Source organism: Chelon labrosus, assembly GCF_963514085.1.
Source record: "Chelon labrosus genome assembly, chromosome: 1".
NCBI lineage: Eukaryota > Metazoa > Chordata > Actinopteri > Mugiliformes > Mugilidae > Chelon > Chelon labrosus.
This window is the reverse complement of record NC_140337.1, coordinates 15,307,175-15,328,144: the sequence shown is the minus strand read 5'-3', so window position 1 is coordinate 15,328,144 and position 20,970 is coordinate 15,307,175. Positions and strand designations below refer to the sequence as shown.

General features: G+C 41.9%; 1 protein-coding gene across 1 annotated transcript in view; it reads left to right on the top strand.

The window, feature by feature from the left end:
• LOC311490901 (solute carrier family 24 member 2) overlaps positions 1-15,637 on the top strand; it is a gene marked incomplete at both ends in the record, with an annotated part of 37,266 nt that extends 21,629 nt beyond the window's left edge. The window contains 7 exons of the mRNA XM_084548659.1: positions 2,144-2,194; positions 6,217-6,315; positions 8,531-8,613; positions 12,750-12,884; positions 12,987-13,076; positions 13,428-13,594; positions 15,388-15,637. Of these exons, the coding sequence (XP_084404785.1) occupies positions 2,144-2,194; positions 6,217-6,315; positions 8,531-8,613; positions 12,750-12,884; positions 12,987-13,076; positions 13,428-13,594; positions 15,388-15,637 (875 nt within the window). The remainder of the gene's footprint in view (positions 1-2,143; positions 2,195-6,216; positions 6,316-8,530; positions 8,614-12,749; positions 12,885-12,986; positions 13,077-13,427; positions 13,595-15,387) is intronic.
• Positions 15,638-20,970: the final 5,333 nt, after the last annotated feature.

The following is a 20,970-nucleotide window of genomic DNA, read 5'->3' as shown; positions in this document are numbered from 1 at the left end:
TCAGTTAGAGGCTGGCCTTGCAGTGGCGGCGCACTTCAAACCAAAATCATCTAATCATACGGGATTGAGGCACTTGTCTGGGAGTGTTGCAGATGAGCAAGACGTTCTGCAAATGAGATGTGTTTTCATCTCATTAGATGGAGTTTTCAGGGCTGCCAAGTCCCACATTTGGCATGAGATTTGCACCATAATCCTTTCACATGTGAACAGAGTGGGCGCCCACTGTTGAGTATTAGTGTGAGGGACGTGGGCTTGAGGGTGTGGACATGCATAGTGCTTATTGTATTGTCCACCTACTACCTGTGCAAAACTAAAGATGGACTTGTGTATAAAGTTAATGGGTCGGTTTACTGAAATACGGGGAAAAAATTTACATTTTTTTGATTATCTTTTATTTAATCAGCTGTGAACTGTTTCAGGATAAATAAATGGACATAAGAAAGGTATAAAGTGACTGAGTTTGACTTTAGAAACGTGTTTAATTCATTATTAAAATGTTCTGAATGTGATATTTGGTAGTTTTTAATTCTTAAGTCGTATTATGCAAAGCCTAGGGTGTATTCTGCACTCACACAACAGTCCTGCACTAAATCTTAGCTTCGTGAATGTTGTGGAATTCAACATTTGTTTAAAATAACCGAGAGAGCTGCTGATTCAACCGTGTTGTCACTGGCTCGTACCGGCACGTTTCTATTATTTTGGCAACCCCATTTTATCCAGTTTAACAGCCACCAAAAAACGATCATCCAGTTGAACTGCAGTTTCAGCATAACCTGAGATTCAGTGCAGGGCTGTCTCATTAGAACGCATTTGTCCTCGTCAGTGTACCCAATGAACCGGCCGGTGAGCACGTGCAAAAAGAAGAAGTGGTACTCCGGCGACACCACCTTGAGGATTTGGTGTAACGTTTATCTGAGACGGGAGAGTTCATGTTACAGCAGCAGACGGGAAGATGTCTAAGAGTCGCTTTGACGATAAGACACGCGTTTCTCAACATCCAAGTTGTTACAATATGAGCCATTGTATGTCCACCCACCTGCAATGGCTCATAGCTGTTGCAATGAGTGTATGGTTTTGCTTGCCCATCCTTTTCCGTTGGGAATAGTTCTTTGTCAGAAAGTATCCGCTCACACTTGCTCATTGTGTTTCACAAGTTCTTGCAAGCGTCTTGGAGAACGTGCTCAAGTTCTTCTGTGGTAGTCTCTTGATGTTATCCCAGACTCTGTGGGCTCCACAAAGATGTTCTTATTGTTGGTGAACATATAACACGAGCATATAATTCTGTCTAAGGTGTTAGGGGTCGTTGTCGGTCTTATTTTTAAGCCGATCACATGTTGTATGGATAAAAACTGACGGAAAGCTCCGAACAGAGCAATGATAAAAACTCAACGCTCTCCCCATTAGTTATTTATTGCCGGAACAAGCAGAACAGCTCCAAGCTGTGAGCTACTTTTCCAAGACAAAGTGCAGCGTGGGAGGCACAAGTCTGTGGTCTGTTCTGCTGCTCCCCGTTCAGCTGTTGCTGCAGGTTTGAGTTCCCGGCTAATTCATCATGCAGATGTGCTGAGTTTCTATTTGCTGTAGGAGAACTGCTACAGTAAGGGAATCAAATTAATTGTTCGGGTTTCATTGTGGAAATAAAACGCTGAATCGTCCTGCCTTTGGACAGGGCTTACGTGTAGAGGAGAGGAGGACTCATCTTTTTTGTTGCATGTTGACCCAGTATATTCTCTTCTGACTTTCCTGTTCTGTTTGTTTTCAGTGAATCTTTTTATCAACCCCTTTATTGTTTTTTAATGGTAGCCTATTGATCGCCTCTCCCCCCTCCCTTTTGCAAATCTTCTCTAATCGCCATCCAACCTGTACCACTGGCAGGCTCTTTATCAGGCTGAGTTACTCTAAGACTATAATGTATTTTATTTGCAATTCAATCCTTGCTTTGTTTTGCACTTATGCAGTGAAGACTCGGAGAGACTCTGTCTTTCTGTATGTCACCTCTTGTGCCTCTGTGAGTGTTCTTCTACAGTTATGTGATGTAAAGTGCGTAGAAACCAGCGGACCTGTCTTGTTCTGTCATGTTCACTCTTTTCCTTTTCTCTGTGTGTTCGTTGCCTTACCCTTGTCTTTTGCTGTGATGTTGTAGAGCTTGGGACTTATGGGAAACTAAAATATTATCACTCAATGACTGAGGAAGGTAAGCCCGAAAGTTTTCACTACTTGATTCTTTGCGTCAGCTTCCGTCATCCCTCTTGGTTTTCTTTTTTCTTTCTCCATCTCCGTCATGAGACAGCACCTCCAGCCCCATCTTTTCTTTTTTTCTTTTAGTTTGCTTGTGACACACGGTTTGCACATCGTTCCTTTTAAGTTTGACAACCTCTCTGAGATTTCACTGACATAAGTGCAAATCATGGTAACCATGTCATTTTTAAAAATTTACTTTAAGTTCTCATTTGTAGTTTCTTTTCTTTTTTGTTTCCGCCTAGAAATTATGTACATACATATTGTGTTTTTACTGTGTATATGGATTTTAAAGAAGTCTTGCAGTCATGTGTTGCTCTTGTTTGATCCTGTGAGAACTGTAAGACCTGCTGTGTGTTATCTTGGTCGGTAAAATCCCCAAACACACACGCACGTACAGCACATCGTTGCCTGTCCTACATTCGGGAAAACACAAGACACGGGGTTTTCTTTTACTTTCTTTTTTTATCCCTTTTTCTTCTGTATTTATTACCCATCTACGTTGCTGAGAATACATCATCCATGCCTCAGCACTCACTTGGACGTTCCACTTGCACCAGCAGCGGGTGCACACACCTAAGACGTACGTTGCTGAATTTGGCAAACTGGAGTGACTCATCCACCCAGTGGTTGCGTAACAGGCAGAGCTGACAGGGGAAAATGTGTGGCTGGGTGAAGCGGCAGAGGAGGGGCCGGACTTACTTATTCTTAAAGACTCTGCAAGTGCTTCATTATTACGCAAATGGAGGGGATTTGGTCGTGTGTGCGCCTTTAATGGAGCTCGCAGGAAATATGTTTTCTCACACTGCACACAGCTATAGGCCAAGCTGGCCGTTTAATCAAGACCGTTAAAGGTTTTTAATGTTAAGGCATTTTTACAATGGGCTTGTTTTATATTTGTTCTCACTTTCACTCACCCTGAAGGGACTGTAAGGTTGTCATGAGATTATCTTTTATTGTTTGCTTTGAAAGCCAAGGCCTCCCAGAGGCAAACTGCAGTAGCTACTACATATTAATGGAGCCATCATGTGACCTTTTGACATTTGTTTAAAGTAGTAGTATGATATTAAAAATAGATCATGTCTGTACAAACGGCTTTTTAAATTTCAGTCGACACTCAATGCTTATCAGAAGAGGAGTCTGGCAACACACCATTTGGATTTCATTATGGGGCATGTTTCAACCAATACAGAGAAAAATACTTATGCAAGAAAATGAATGGCACAACCAGTCATACCACCAATCAGAGCCATTTCATTGCAAACTAAATCAACTCCGCGGCATTCAGATGACATGTACAACCATGCCGCTGTTGCCAATCTGTCCATCACTGCATAAAGCCCACCCAAACTATTTGATTGGCCATCCAGATCTATTTCCCAGGGCATAATCAGTTTCAGCCGCAAACATTTTGTGGGCGGTGGACGTTTGGGCTGGCTTTATGGCTGGGCTTTCAGGTTTCAGGTAACCATTATAGATGATATTCAAAGTTGGTAGTTGAGCTGTGAAGTGCTAAGACACACCAATCTGACGTCAAAGACCTACTGGCAATGAAGGTTGACCAAAACAGCCACCAACCAACTAGCACCAGCTAGCCTGAGTTAAATGAAATTGCTGTTTACACCAGCAGGTGGCAGTAGTCTGTCATTCAGCGTGCTGAATTGACTAAAAAGCTGGCAACAAGGGTCTGAAGAGAAAAACGTAAGCCCAAAGATGCAGCACACTTTGAGAAAGTAACCCTGTTGATTGTTTGACGGTTGAGAATTTGGCTGGTCATGTGCATACGGACCAACAAATCGACCAGTCTATGGGGACTATTAGCTAAACTGCTACTAAAGCTAACTAACATAGCCAGTCTCCTTTATGGGTGATGTTTCAACCAATATAGAAAAAATTCCTGTGCATGCAAATGAATGGTACAACCAATCAGAGCCATTTCATTGTAAATTAAATCAACTCTGTGGCGCTCAGATGACATCTACAACTATGTCACTGTTTCCAATCTGTCCATCACTGTATAAAGCCCACCCAAACTATTCGATTGGCCATTCTGGTCTCTTTCTCGAGGCATAATAACCACCAGTTGGTAGTTGAGCTGTGAAGTGCTAAGACACACCAATCTGACATCAAAGACCTACCGGCAATGAAGGTTGACCAAAAAGTTGCACTTGAATACACATCAAAGACTACAGCCACCAACCAGCTAGCACCAGCTAGCCTGCGTGAAAGGAAATTGCTCTTTCCACCAGCAGGTGGCAGTAGTCTATTATTCAGCATGCTGAGTTGACTAAAAAAGCTGCTGACAAGGGTCTGACTAGGAAACCTAGAAAAATCTCCTCTTTTAATTGTAGCGGAATCCATGTCATTTGGTGCGTACGTACAGTTAGTACTGAAACCCTATGCCAGACAGCTGTAAAGAATTTCCTTTGCAGCAGAAAGCACTACTCTGCTGCTTATATATTAAACCAGACCTGATAGCCGCGCCCACATTTGATTTGCATAAAGGACCACACGCAGTCTCACACTCGCTAACATACACCACCAACTCGCAATGACCACCCAAGGTGAGTGATGTCAAGGCAGTGGAATGTGTGATGCTTTCCTGTGAAAATGTGCAGTGTACTGTATGTGTGCGTCTTTGTGTGCATGTCTATTTGTGTACGAAGAGAGAGCGAGGGAGATAGAAGCAAGGGAGGGGCCGCGCGTTGCCAAACAACGAAAAAGACAAAGTGAGAGAAAGACGGTGTTTGGCAAAGACGGACGAGCGAGAAGAACAGAAGTGATGGAGAGATGTAGAGTGAGATGGAGGAGAGGGGAGGAGAGGGAGGCCGCAAGTGACTTGGGGGGGTGGTTAATGATTTTGCCAGAAGGTCACAGACAGTGTTGACATGGCCGGGTGGAGTACGTATTGACGCGTCACTGCGTCAAGCGCTGACAAGTCAGCCATGCCCTCGTAAAAATGAAAAAAAAAAAGAAAAATCTTTCGAATTGATCACGGTTGGGTTGATTGGAACGGGGCAGCGCAGGCATGCAAAGGCTGACACGCACAGGAAAGCAGTGTAATTAAATATGGATACATGATAGCACCAAAACTAATGATGCATAGTAGTGTCTACACCAACAGAACATTCTAGATGAGACAGAATTGATTATATTACTGTTTGGTTTCAAAGGGAAATACTGACCGCGGCTAGGTTATGGCTGGCCGGCGGAGGCCATCAAACATTAAAATCTAAATGTACAAGCATGAAACATGGTCCTGCTGCGTCTGGAAGCCTGTTTCGTCTTGTCTCAGTGCTATGTTTTTCTTCCTGTGTGCACTGTTGAGGGATTTCAAGCCTTGGGGGGGGGTTTCATGGAAAGTCATTGTTCCAGCAGCCAGCAGCCAGTCATTGCTAGTCATTACAGCATGGGCAGAACTGCCTTTGCATTATCAAGTAGGTATGCTGGTTATGTAAGCCACAAGGTCATGGTTTCAGTACAGTCTACTGTGTCATTGTCTTGGATGGGTTTATAGAATCAATAAATGTTATGCTTATAATAATGAGGTGCCTTTAACCTAAATGTGTTTCTTTTAAATTTGCTGTCCCCAGCTAAACCCCTTGTTTGCTTCCGGCTCCCTGCTAGCCCTTGACATCTCTTGTGAGTTTTTGGTCTGAAATGAGAAACTGAACAAGACCAGGAATGTATCTGACCTCCAGAAGGCAGATCTTTTCACAAGCGATTCTCTCCCTTGGCTTTGCCTCCGCCAAGGACCCGGGACATTGCAGGATCATCAGTATATGATATGCTATGTCATATTGACTCGGTGTTTGAACGGCTCATTGTGTTTGTACTGTGCATTTGAAATGTGACCCGTCTGGGGTCAAAGGTGACAGCAAAGGAGCTCTGACTGGGAGGAGGCCGAGAGGCTTTGAAGATGCAGTGGTGGGCAGCACTTTGATCCATGTTTAACTACTGCGGTGGTCTATTTTGCAGGTAAATTCCGAGAGAAGGCCTCCATCCTTCACAAGATTGCTAAAAAGAAATGCCAAGTGGAAGACAGTGAGAAGGCCAATGGAGTTGCAAGCCGCTCTGGTAAAATGCTGTTTAATGTTCTTTAGATGTTAACACAAAAGTCGGTCATTATGGGGGAATACTTGGTTTGTTACTGTCTTGTTAAAAATCAGATGCTTCATACATTTCTTGTGTCTGCAATGATGTTTGTTTTGACATTGTTTTTACTGTCTTCATGCTAAGCTTAGCAAACCAACTTTCAGCTCTTTAAATTTACCGTGCAAACAATGACAAATAACCATTTCCATTAGAGCACAACTCTTTTTGGCCCCCTCTTTGGGCTGGGATCAGCTCCAGATAAACGATAACCGTCATAGTGAAACTAGGTATTCCCAGGTATTTCGCAATTTAGTATAACTTTCATTTTTGTATTTGAATTTCACACTGAATGATTAACAAGCATCACATCCGATGTTAAACAAGCCCCGTAAGCGTTGTGTTCGATCAGTATTTAAATCACAGTGACTGCCAAGTGTAATTCATGTGTTTCTCACTTCAAAAAGGGCTGGACGGAAGAGCAAACAGGAGGCGCTTTCATGGTCACAGCGTAGCAGCAGAATCAAAGCGAGACTTGATGTTGATTCACGAGGCGAAATTATGCTAACAGTGCCGCATTAACATATTACCCTCTTAATCAAAATGCATGACTGGTATTCATCTGGGCATACTTTACTTTTCAGGCCTCACATATCTTAAGTTTGGTCTATAATTTCTTCAGTAAAAGAAGATTTAGTGTCTTTATAGATTAGTCTATGACGCATGTGATTACATTCGTGTCCCACTTTGATCTGTAATATCGGAAACATCCAAGCGAGGGAGCGAGGTCATGTGCTGGACCATAGTGGTATCAAGTCACATTATCCGTCTGAGAATCTTTCTAATTGTGTCACAACCACAGTTGGATTAAAGCAATTTCCACAGCAATTATAGTTTTATCATCTGATTACATGGCTTTCGGCTCTTTGTATTTTAATAAGGGTTGTTAAGTAAGTCTGGCCTCAAAATGAGATGGAGTCATATCAGCCGTCAGGAAATGATGAAGGGAAGATGGCATCGGGCTCACACACACATGTTCACAGACGGAACTGAACCGTTTGGTCACTATATTCAGTATTATAACAATTCTCCACACATGCACGGTAGTAAGTTTATTTGGATTCCTTGCATATGCACCCTTGTATACTGGAGTTCTCATGTTGCTGTTCTGGTTATACTGAGATGGGACTTTATTTCGGAAAATAAATCAAAAAGGTAGCCACTCTCTTTTTTAAATGTGCCATGAATTACATGTTTATAGGATTATGTTGCAGTTTGTGACTAGACTCTAACTTTCACTTTCCACAAGCTATTACCCAGGAGAGATGCCAAGACCAAAAGGTGGTTTATTGCATGCTGTGACATGTACTGATGGCATACCATGGCATATGCTGATGGCATGCCCTGGCATATGCTGACAGCATACCGTGGCAAATACTGACAGCATACCGTGGCATATACTGATGGCATACCGTGGCATATACTGATGGCATACCGTGGCATATACTGATGGTATGCCACTTCAGCGTGGTGTATTGGGGGCAGGGTCATGGAAGAAGGGCAGAATGCCCATGAGCGATTGGCGATGTGCCACTGGAGCAGCCATGCTGAAGTGGCATGTCATCAGTATATGACGCGGCATTGCAATAAGCCACTTTTTGATCTTGGCTAGATAGATGTATAGACAGATACCTTGTGGAGGAGGGGGGTAATTACATAGTTCACAGTCTTTAATGTAAATTAACAACATAATATATGTAATTTATGGCACAAATTAAACAGGATCATTTCTTTCCATACATATTTTTTTTAAGGTGCCACAATATCCACCAGAAGGGATGGGACTTAACCTCCCTAAATACACCGATTCCTGCATTTTAAAAACTGTTATTATTTCTGTTTTAACTAAAGCTAGCAAAACTTTCAGTGTAAATATGTGGAATATAATGTGGTTGCATGTACTTTATATTTTTACTGTTTCTCATGGAAGACTTTAACAGGCACGCTGTATGAATGGCACTTTAATGTTGTGGCTTGTGGAGATTATATATTGTAGTCAATGAGTAAAAACAATAAATCATAAAAGTATGAGATAGAACTTATTTTGATATAGTTTGTGTCCTGAGGCTTTATATGTTTATTTCTTTTTCCGATTCCTATAAATGCTTCTCACTTTAATTATTCTTTAAACTCCCCACAGATAAAAACCTTCCAAACAGCTCCAGCGTTGAAGTGGAGGTGACCCCACCCATGAATGGCACGGCAGGTCAAGTGGGTGAGACGGTAAGAGATCACTCGTGCCAGCTCGTCCCCCGTCTTTCTAACCGTGACTGTGGAAAGGAAAGGCAACAAAAGAGTGGGACGGATATCAAAGTTAGAGAGGCATTTATGAATATTTTATGCCTCTCATCTGGGTCTGTGTTCCACCTTGAGTGTGATTGATGCAAAGGTTGCGCCGACTATGGCACCGGTCACTGCTGCTGATAATTTCCCAGCGTGCACTCAGGCGAGTTCCTCCATCTTCAGCCGGGCCTGCCAAAGACCCACCTACTCCCACTGAGTTCTGTAATCACACTCCTCACTCACCTGCTGCTCCCCACCGCTGGGCGCTCGAAACGAACACTCTCGCGCGCCTACGCCAACGCAAACACCCACAACCGCGCTGTCTCTGACGTATGCTTGGAGAGCCTCAGAATGGCACCTGCGGCAGTTGCGCTGGCATGAAAGATGATGGTGGGACGCGGCAACCCGCCAGGTCAGCAGACGGTCCTGGGGCAAACGGGCAGAAAGTCAAAGTCATACACTGAGAGGAGATCAGATAGAGGAGACAGCCGGATTTATTGCCTTTATGCTTGGCATGTTCAAAAGTAACCCCAAACTGAACCATTCTAGTAGTCTACTATACAAATTGTGTTTCCATTTTTTACCCAGACCACCTAACAAATCGTTTGTGCCAAATTCAAGAATCTAAAGCACATGCAAGCGTTGTTTCTTTTGTCCCCAATGGACACATTTTGAATCCGTCCAGCAATGACAGATGCCACTACTACGCAAACAAACCACCGTGTGCAGAGAAACAAAAAACACTTAATACTCACTGAAAGTGTTTACATTCTGCTAGATCAATTGTCCTGGAAATTATTTCTCTCTTTTTTTAAATCTGTTCCCAACATTTTTTTGTTTGAAGCCTAAATTTAATTTAATCTGCTGTTTTCTGGGTTAATCTGATGAAGTTTATATCGATACAAGCTACAGCGCCAAACCACCGTATTATTACTCTTTTTATTAGTTTTCAAATGACCTTGTATTGCAGGGATTTATGCTGTAATATAACCTGCAGCTTTGCGTACAGCGCCCTCCGCAATACTATAAGGACAGGTTTTAATCTCTCACAATCCTCCTTTGAATATAAGAACAGTCTTATGAATAATACCTTTCTGCCGTACCGTATTATTGGAACTTTAAACAAAAAAAAAAAGACAGATACCGTGGAGCTTCAACGTGCATCATTCTTCACAGAAGACTATAAATACAAACTGGAGTGCTAGCGAACAGGAACATCTCAGAATAGACGGCACAAGAAACTGCTGAAGACGAGCTCCTATTTGCAACATGACCGCGTATTGATCGACCCCGCTGCAAGTTGTTTTCAGACTGATCTCCCACTCTTTGGTTTAATAATAGTCTTCACTGATAAAACATCGCTGAGGCTGAAAACATTTGCTCCTGTAAAAACAAAGGCAACGCGGCCTCCTTCGGTCCATTTTTTGGACTCGCGTCAAAACCTTTCGTCCCAGGTCTAAAAATGAGCCGGGACTGATGTCATGTGAACCCTGGAAGATGGAATATATAAACACATATTTTCAGGTGGTGATTTGCTAAATTTGAAAGGACTGGAGGCTCATTGGCAGGCCTGATTCCAACACGCCGCTATTTTTAGACGTCTGTCCCACAGTGCACCTGTCTTTGTCAGCCAGGAAGTAGCTGGAAACAGCTCACACCTTCATGTGCCGCCAGAGGCCCCCTCAGACTAATTGTACAATTCCTCCTGGATGCCTTGGCAACCACGACTGAGGAATAAGGGGATAGTTAAGGTCAAATTAAAATCCGCTGCAAACTCTTGCACAATTTCCTGATAAAACCCTTGAGAGCCGCGCTGACAAAAATTACCATACGCTGTCGTATTTCCCCAAACAGCAGAAACGAAAGGGTTTATTTTTAACAAGAGCAATATCGTGCAGCCTGTATGCGTACATTTATCAGCTTCTAATTTTATGATGAGTTTTTTTTCTTCATAATGAATGGTGAATCCATCCTGGTTATGAGTCACAGCAAATTGTCTTTCTGTAAAATCATATGCAGGATGTTCTGCTTTCAGCAGCACACATTCTGAATATTTATGAGCGCGTAAACCTCCTGTAATCACTTCCTAAAATAACATACTGGAAAACTAAAGATAATCATAACTGAGGGAACGTGTGACTCATCCCACCTATTTGATCACAACTGAAGCCATTTTGAAAAAAAGAAAAATAAATAAATAAAAAAAGCTGTGCCATGTGTTTGTCAGTTTCAGGATAGAAATAACATCTGAGATGAAGATCTGTGTGCTCTTCCTTTAGCTAGACAGTAAGAGAAGTGCATATCCAGATGGGGAAATATATTCATAGCAGATGTTACAGTTGTGAATCACAAGCAAATCGCTCAAATAATCAAATAGTTAAAATGGGTTAAGGCTAATAAATGTGGGTTCTGGAGACGGCAACAAAAATACATCATCTTTTCTGGAGCTCATGTGACCATTTCAACTGTTGTAGCTTTGTAGCTTCACACTGGGTACCAGAGCAAATACTTCCCTCCAGGAAGAAAAAAATAAATAAAAATTAGCAAAATGTCACACCTTCCCTCCCAGCTCTGTGGTGTCTGATAAAAGTCAGTGCCTTTAAGCACAGAGTTGGCAGTGTTGCCAACTGAGGCGCCACAGGGCAGGAAAGGCCCCCAAGGGGCTGGCATTTGGGAACCAAGTTAGAGCAGGGAGCACGGCTCTATGGGGTACTTTAGCACAGAAGCAAGTAAAGCAAATCATAAATAGACAAATGACAGATACATGGTGAGTAGTGTCAGCCATACACAGATAACTTGCTGTCAACATGTCCATGAAAGAGCTGCGGGGCAAACTGCAATATTGTCTGGAGTGTCCGTATTGTGCTGGAAACAAACAGTGCAGACACGAGTCAATAAAGCTAAAAAGAAAGAAAAATCTGTGGATTTGCTCCAGAAGTGATCTTCACAAAGCCTCAGGTTTTTGGTTTTAGGCCCTTTAACAGACAACAATGCAGCCATCTGGATGTGGAGAGGAGGAGACATCAGAATGCGGAGCATAAGTGATGCACGCGCTGCCTTTTGTTTGGCAGCTCTGATTACCAAGGTTACCAGGCAATACTCAACAGCAGTAGCTGTCACAGCACGCTAAGCTCCATATGATTCATGATCGGTGCACTATCCATCTTTAAAGATTTCTGATTCACTATCTGGACATGCTTAACTGATCAGATTCAATCTGTTTAGGCTTGAAGAATATCATTATTTTCTGCCCAACATCTGTTTTTAGCATCTGTTTACTGTGTGGTTATCTTCCCATTGCATTTCTTTATTGCTAACGTCATTCTCACAAGGGCAAGAGACAACTTCTACGTCGTCCATGTGTTCTAGTCACGTCTGCGTGTGCGGACCTGTTCTCCGCCGGTCCCTATGGCTCCTTGCCATCGTGTATAATTGGATACAAAGGGACCAAGACGTCGTTCTGCTCTCAGAAGGCTTTGTTGTTGCACTATTATACTTCACAAGTACCAAAACGTTAAACTGGGAGTTTGGGAGGTAAACGGAAAAACAATTAAGTCGTCCTTCTTGCCGGCGTATTTGATGCTAATGGCAGGGACGACACAGTCTTTGGCTCGCTTGGCATTCCGGTGGCAGGTCCAATCAGACCCCAGGGGTCGGCCTGTGCAGCCAGCATCAGCAGTCAGCGGTGATGAGCCCCTGATGACTGGTGGGACTGAGCCCTTCAAGCTTTGAAGGTGCAATCTCCCAAATCACAGCCTTCACGCTCCTCTGTCTTAAGGTCGCCAGAGAGCACATGCACATACAGGTTGTGCCATCAACTCCTGCAGACGGATGCAATGCCCTTTTCCTTCTTGAAGTGGTCGGGTTGCAAGAGAGCTGCCTGCATAACTTTATAGTTGCTATGGAGAGGTTCATCTCATGGTTGTCTATATTACCTATGTATGTACCATGTATTTTATGGAGCAAACCTGAACATGTCAGCCAAGTTTTAAATGCCATAATGGTGAATGTTTTTATAACCTTTCCCTATTATATATATATATATATATATATATATCTTTGGCGTCTGCTTTCAGGCTGAGGACGAGGAGGAAGACGACCAGCCTCTGAGCCTTTCCTGGCCCGAATCCAACCGCAAGCGCTTCACCTACCTCCTCATCATGCCTATAGTCCTCCCGCTATGGCTCACGCTGCCTGATGTCAGGAAAACGGTGTGTGAGGCCCAGCTCTCCTTGTGGAGTCCTTATCTGTGTGTTTGTTGCTGATTTTTGTTTTTGATTGCTTTTTTTACTCTGTTCTTCTTTATCTTTCAGTCATCGAAGAAGTTCTTTCCCATGACGTTCCTGGGTGCCATCTGCTGGATTGCAGGGTTCTCCTACCTGATGGTGTGGTGGGCTCACCAGGTACGCAGAACTCGAACGCTTGCTTGCTTCGTGGGACGTGACATTTTATAAAGAGCTGGGTGTGCTGTTCGTGACAGCAGCCCAGCAAACACATTAATATACAAGCAGAAAACAAGACGCAGTCATCTTTTATCTCCGTTTCTCTCCTTTGACATTCATAATGAAACTTGTCTTCCATAATCCACCCACTCATAAATGATTACAGGCGTCTTATTCAAAGCAAAGAGGTAGTCAGAGTTTTGTCACCTCCATCGTCTCTTAAGCATCATGAGGATTTAAAAATAGCTGTAACAAAAAGATTATATACCCCAAAGCTTAGTTTCCTTCCTTCTTTTTTTTTTCTTTTTGCAGGTTGGAGAGACCATTGGGATTACAGAGGAGATTATGGGCCTGACTATATTAGCAGCTGGAACCTCCATCCCTGACCTCATCACCAGTGTTATCGTGGCACGCAAGGGGCTGGGTGATATGGCTGTATCCAGCTCTGTGGGCTCCAACATCTTTGACATCACTGTTGGGTACGGCAATCTGGGGCAACCTTTGGGTTTAAAGTTCTTCATTGCAATTTGGAGGTGACGCGTTAAGTAAACACTGAGACAGAGCAACACTTCAGTCAGGATTAACTGGTCTAGGTTCCTTACTAAACCCAGAGGTAAATATGTTGTTGGTGACATTGTTCGTCTTCACATGTGGTAACATGACTGCGCTGATGCTGAGGACTCCAGGGGAACTTTGAATAAAACAAGTCAAATCAGGCTACATATGGAGCATGGGCACTATTATTGGGAGAGGAGAAAAGCTACAAAAGCTACTTAATTAGGCCCCATTCACACCCAGCATTAAGCATCTGCCGTGATCCAGTAACAAGTCAGGTCACTATCACAAAGTGAATCCCCCACCGTCACAGTCTCTGCACATTACCGAAGATGTAAGGCACACTGAGGTCTTAAATATGTTTGTTTTAAGATGCCTATAATTAATTATATACCAGGTAATAACTTTTGAAACATTATTAATTTTCTAAAGTCTTAATGGGTTTTTACTGATATAAATAAAGCTTAGCAATAAACTAATTTACCTTGCTAATAAAACCTGATTCCAATTAGGCCTCATTTCATTTTATTTTGTAATACAGTCATTCTTTCTGAGTGTAGTGGCCAGACTCCAGTTGGAGCCTTTCCACCATATCCTTCGGCTGAATGCTTGCCAAAGACTAAAAAAACTGTCGGAAGTAAGATTAATGGCAGAAATGCTAAACTTTGGAATGATAACTTAACGGTCATAATTATGGTATGCTGAGAAAATAAGCAGCAGCGGTGCTTAAATAAGCACAGACTTCAGGTTGTTTAGATATCTTAAATGTGTTTGAATTGCTTCATAACTGTAAATAACACGTGCTAACCGTAGCAGCTGCAGACTGATGGGCTTGTAATTATTGGTTTAGTTAGTCACACACACATGACAATGAATGGAAGCTCAGTGAAGCTGTACAAATGCCTGTTTTCATGCCACTCACTCCTGTTTATAGCCGCACCTTTAACCACACCCGGTAATAATGTCGTAATAAGTTTTAACACTGCTGCAAGTAGACTTCTACTAGTCTGGGCTCAGTTTAATCAGAAAAAAAAAAGTCTAGTTGCTGTTGCATTGACATAAACCAGACATAGATAGGAGTCCTTTAAAGGGCCAGTCTGTCCAAACCATAGACTGTATATAAATATGGACTATGTGTCGCCACTTCCTTGTATTGGCCAAACTGACGCTATTTTGTGCTCTGTTCTACCTCCACCAGTTACAAGGAAAATTATACACTGTACTTATTTGTTTATTTATTTATTACAACTCTCACAGTCCATCGGGACGTTTTACAGAGCGGAGCGGTTGGCGTGGCAACTAGTAGTCACCAATATGTCACATCCTGTTGCTACAGCATGAAATAACTAACTAAAATGACATTTATCCAAAAAATTTACACATGCATCAACATTATATTAGCTACTTTTAATGACAGAAACCATCCTTGAAAAAAATTTACTTGATGTGTGTTTTAGTGTTTTAGTTTGGCCCTAGTGTCATCCGCTAACATGGATGAGGCGGAGCTTATGACCTATACTGCATCCAGTCACCAGGGGGAGCTCTACTTGCTTTGGCTTCACTTTTGAGTTGCAGTTCCGCCATCCACCTTTATACAGTCTATGGTCCAAACTACAGAAATGTTTTCCTGCTCTACCTAACAATTACATTGACGTTTGGTAGATAATGTGGTTACTAAATATATAATAGCATGTAATATGTGTTTGTGTATTTTCAGACTGCCGTTCCCCTGGCTCATGTGGTCCTTTCTGAACGAGCTGAAACCAGTGCAAGTCAGCTCCAACGGCCTGTTCTGCGCCATCGTGCTCCTCTTCCTCATGCTAATCTTCGTCATCATCTCCATCGCCGCGTGCAAGTGGCGCATGAGCAAGCTGCTCGGCTTCATCATGTTCATGCTGTACTTGGTCTTCCTGGTGGTCAGCGTCATGCTAGAGGACAGGATCATTTCCTGCCCCGTGACCATCTGAGGAACTTGTCAAGGACGCACCTCCTCTCCGTCGTCACCACTACCACAACCATGATTCCTGTCTGCTGTCACTCTCACCTGACCCTCGTGATCCTTTACACCAGGAATTAAAAGAGGAATAGGCAGAACCGTGCAAGAGAAAAATATGGAGAAAAAATAAATAAATCAGTAAGCAGGGAGTGGTGGGGAGGGGTTAACCCAACAAGGGCACAGGACTTTGGCTTGGCTGGTATATCATAGGCCTAACCTGAGTGGATTTTTATTTACTGTTATTTCACTGGCAGGTGAAGAGGGGTAGGGGTGGGGGGTTTATGGGTGTATGCCAAATATAGAAGTATTATGCATGCCATTAGTTTCACTAGATGACCTGAGATCAAGACTACATGTGAGAGGTTGAGGAGGATGTCCTCTTGAGAACTTTGGGGAAGACAACAACTGAGAGACGCACCGTATAAAACTCTTGATGAGAAACGCAGGAACTGACCTGCAATTGGAAACTATTTCATGCTGTTTTAAGAGACTAAGATGTCATCGTTGAGAGTGAATAGTGGATGAATTTATGAATGAGGAAATGACTGTGCGGATGAATATTCTGTACCGAACGTGTTTCCTGTCTGATGGTGTTGAGTGAAAAAACAAAAAAGACTCTCCTGTGGGCTTTGCACCTGAGAATCAAGGAACGCAAGGAAGAGCAGACGAACTTCTATTATTTAATTTTACGCATATTTGTCTGCCTGCACCATGACTTTAAGCTTCCCCTCTTCCCTGCCAGATGTCATTTTCCACCACTGAATGGTTCTTCAGAGGATTCTTCTTCTTTTTTTTTTTTTTTTTTGGATTAATTTTCATGAAATATTAGCGGTAGCATTAGATATACTGTAGCAGTATTAGTTCATGTTGACTCATCTCGACGATCTGCTCCTTTCTGCCACTGGACACACGTTCTGATTGTACAGAACTCTCCATGCTTCACACGCACCGACTGACAAAGACGTGAGAAAAAAAGAAAAGAAAAAAAGCCTAACTGAATATTCGCCTCTTAAAAATATATGCTAGCCTTCACTATCTCGTACCGAATGGAGAGAAAAAAATAAGTACTTAGGCTCATTAAAGCTCCATAACAAAGTCGATGTCAAAATAACACACTTGAAAAGAACTTTGCAGTGTTTAAGCGTCATGGTTGATTTAGATTAGTCAATGTGTAGTGCTTTGTTCACAGTAGAACTGGGCTCAAATCACCGGCTAGTCAAGCTCCTGGGATACAAGTATCAAGGAGTCAACTGCATGTAAAAAAACAAAAAAGAAACAACAAAAAAAAAAAAAAAAACACTTGGAAATAAGTAATACCAATCAACATTAAAGAAGTTGTATACCAAAATGTATACTTTTTCAAACATGTTTCATAACTTCTTGATGCAAACCAGTGCTCAGTCTCTATGTAGAAAACGTCAACATGTATGGTCAATGATATCTATCGAACTTGTGCAATTTCTTTTTCTAATCAAAGGTGCTTTTGTGTGCATGTGTGCAATCTGCATTTGGAGTCATCACACAATGACCATTCCTTACATTTAACTAGAATTAGAGGTAATACTTACCAGTATTTTGCAACTAACTGCAAAAAAAAAGAATATATATGTATATATATCTATATATATATAGATATATATACACTGATCTGTGTTTTATACCTGAAAAAGAAATCATAATCACAATCTCTCCTTAAACTACATAGAATGTGGAAATCACAGACTTAACAGCAATATACCGTGTGTCGTCGTTGAGAATCGCATACCCCCCCATGCGTCTGTCCCCCCACCCCACCCCGCTGTCCTCTCTGTCTGACGTGGTCCCGGACTCCCACCGTATAAAGTGGGGAGACCGTTTCTCCTAAAATATTAGAGCTGGCCAGAAACACCTGCTTTACCTCAACACAGCCTCTGTACAGCAGCTTAGTAGGAGTTAACTGTAAAATAATAGTAAATAGATTCTAAGAATGTGTGAGGAACAATGCATGCGAGGAATCTGGGCTGGTTACCCACCGACTGTACAGCGGAGCTTAGACCAACTATATATGTTCTCTTTTATGCATCCATTCAGAGAAACACCAAGAACTCATTTGGTTTCTTTTGTAAATATAAACTCCTGTTTTTTTTGTTTTTTTTTTTGCAAGAACCAATCGGTCCGCACATGTACTTTATTCACTTGTATTAATTTGACTTTATTTTTTGTAAAAGTGGATGGAAAAGGATATCGTTATTGTATGCTGGTGGCCCTTTAGTATCGTAGTTTTAATGAGCTATAACGACACGAGCGATAAAATTAGGGCTTCATGCGCCGCATTGCCTCCACTAATTCTAACATTTGACGAAAAAACAAAACTAAAATGCCTGCATACACTATCATATGTTTCGTGTACTAAGTCTGTACACGAGTCTGTTGTGAAATCCTCCTGCGCACATTTGCCATCAAGCTCTTGCCTCAGAGCGCCCACACACTCTCATTATTGTGATCACACCTCGCCTCTAGTTTCTTAACACCCCTTTTTTGTACGAATGGTTTGACATTTTGGGAAATGAAGTTTTTTTACTTTCTTGCTGGGAGTTGGAGATGGATGCCATTCTCATGCCCGAGGCACAAACCTGAAGCTAATAGCAGAGGATTAGCTTAGCACGGATACTTGCTAACATGGGCATGTATGAAATGTTCAGTCCGGTACTTGACTTAAAATGTTAAAGGCCTGTCTTATTTATTTAATTAAAGCAAAATACATGGATTACATAGGGTTACGTGTAAACAGAGAATGCTACGCTAGCTGTTTGTGCTAATTTAAGCTAACTATTCTGTAGTCGCAGCTTCTGCACAGACATGAGTTTGGTATCAATCTTCTCGTCTTTCTATCAGCAATAATGCTAATAAGCTAATTTCCCAGAATGCTTAACTATAGCTTTAACATGTTAAGAGATTATTTGCTTGTGTTTTGTTGACCTTGCACCTGTTTGCTTGCATTCCCATCGACCTAAATTTCCAAAGTACACGTTAGTTATTTTTTCGAGTGAAAGAATGAATGGTGAGAGAAAAATACAAAACAAAGCAAAATATACATACAAAAACCAGTTTTAGCACACGAGCTTGACGGTGATTGTGGTTTACTAGGGTAAGCGACACTGAAAGTTGACCACTGATGAACATTCTTGCACTGTAAATGTTTTATTTTCTTGGTGTTAATGTAAGATTTATTTAAGGTGTACATATATACAGATACAAATTAACCATATAATCTATATGTGTACAAGAAATACGTCTCTTTATGTAAAAACACAAAGTATATAATAAAAACAAATAAAGATGCTAATTCAAATATGCAACTGCGTTTGGTTACCGTGCATTTGTTCAGTCGCTTCATTGTGTCACAGTCATGCTGAGCATTGACAATACAGGAAACTTATCATTAAATATAAAGACAACCATTGTATGTATACATGTATCAGTCAAGTATCTCATCATTTGTTGCTGCTCCTAGCTTGTTCAACCATTAAAAAAACGTAGCTTGGCATCAAAAACTAGTATTGCCCACTTTAACATTAATAACTTTTTGAAGGTGGCCATTCTTCCGTGGAACATGTCCTTCAATTTAGAGGTATTTGAGAGTTTGTCTGTTTCAAATCCCCCAAAAACATTTAAACGGGATTCAAATCTGGCCTTTGACAAGGTCAATCCATAACCTTCCATTCCTTCTATCGAGCTAGTCTTCGGGGGATTTGCTAGTGTCTCTAAGACCAATATCCTGTTGAAAGGTCCTCTCAGACAGAAAGTCTTGTGTTATTTTCAGTAATTATATATGAATCTATGGCTGCAAGATGCCCAGTCCAGGAAGCAGTTAACTGAAACCATGCTTCACGGCTAGCATGACGTTCTTCTTCATTGATATCATTGGTTTAGTTTTTATTCCAGACAGCAAAGGCTTGTTCCTGGTGTGCCTTCCATGCAGGTCATCTCTTTCTGATTGTAATCAAACTTTGGACCCAGCAGTTGCAAGAATTACCTGCAGATTCTGTGATTAAATTTAGGGGGACTTCTTTTCTTAAGAGTCTGCTCTGGCGCAGAATGTTCTAGCTGGACAGCCCCGGACAAGCTGTCGTTTGTCATCTCCGCCACTAGATATCTGTTTGTTTTAAAATAATTCTTTTGGCCTTCTTATTGTGTAGATGTCAGTAGTGAGTGACAGGAATTAATGGGCGTGAGAGAAGGTGCAAGACGTGGAGCCTATAGCCTCAGTCAACGAGGTGCCTTGTTGAAGATGAGGAAAGATAAGTCTGGCAAGAGATGTAAAGGATCTCGGAGCAGAGCACCCATATAGCTTACTTAGCCGAGCCAGCACCTGTTCCAGGATCCTTTGAATCCCCTGCCAGACTTAAACGCATCCATAAACTTTTTTCCTGAAGTTCTTAAAGGGCTCTTTAGATTTTGGCTCGACAACACAATACTTCAGTAAGACAGGTTTCACTCATCAGTCCCTAAGGATGCTCTAATCATCTAATCACGTGGTCTGGAACCAGTGATCTGTTTTGTAATTTACTTCAAAAAAAAAAAGAAAAAAAAAAGAAAACTCACCCAGTTTACCAGAGCTCATCACCTTCATTGACTGTGCAGATTGTTCAGATACGTGGGATGTGCTTCTTGTTTTTTCAACGCAGCTGTAGGCACATGTGCAAAATTGCCGCCAGTCCTAAATCGTGTTTAAATGTGTCTTGGGCTGCACACCTGGCCAACACACCTGGCCTACACAGTTCATACGAAAGCTTTTGCCCCCTCTGAATCTTACATAAGACTCTTAGCTCTTCTTGCGGCTGGTAATAAAGTCTACATGGCACCTTATGGACACCTTTTTAGAGCAGAGGTGTCTACAATAATGATCTCGAATAGCAACTGAGAAAACAACCTCCACAGTTTATTTACGGTCAGTGATTGCTTCTCTGTGGATCCTTGCTCTGTGTGTGTGTGTTAAGATAAGCTGTGGAATATGGCGCCCTCTTGTGTTCAAACCCTGACCCTTCAGTGTTACTAAGAGGAGAAATTATGCAATCACACCTCTGATGCAGCCCTGATAGTCCACCCACCTGAATCTGTCCTCCAGCTATTTAGAGGGATTCTCCTGAATGGAATTGTTCTTGTTTGGTTCTGTAGAAGTGTGCCTCATAGTTTCCCGAGTATTAATTTTCTATAAATACCCCCCAGTTCAACCTAACCGGTGACACATTAGAAAACATAAACTTACCTTTATGACTACCATGCTCATAGACTTACACGGAATTCCAAAACGATCGTAAGGTG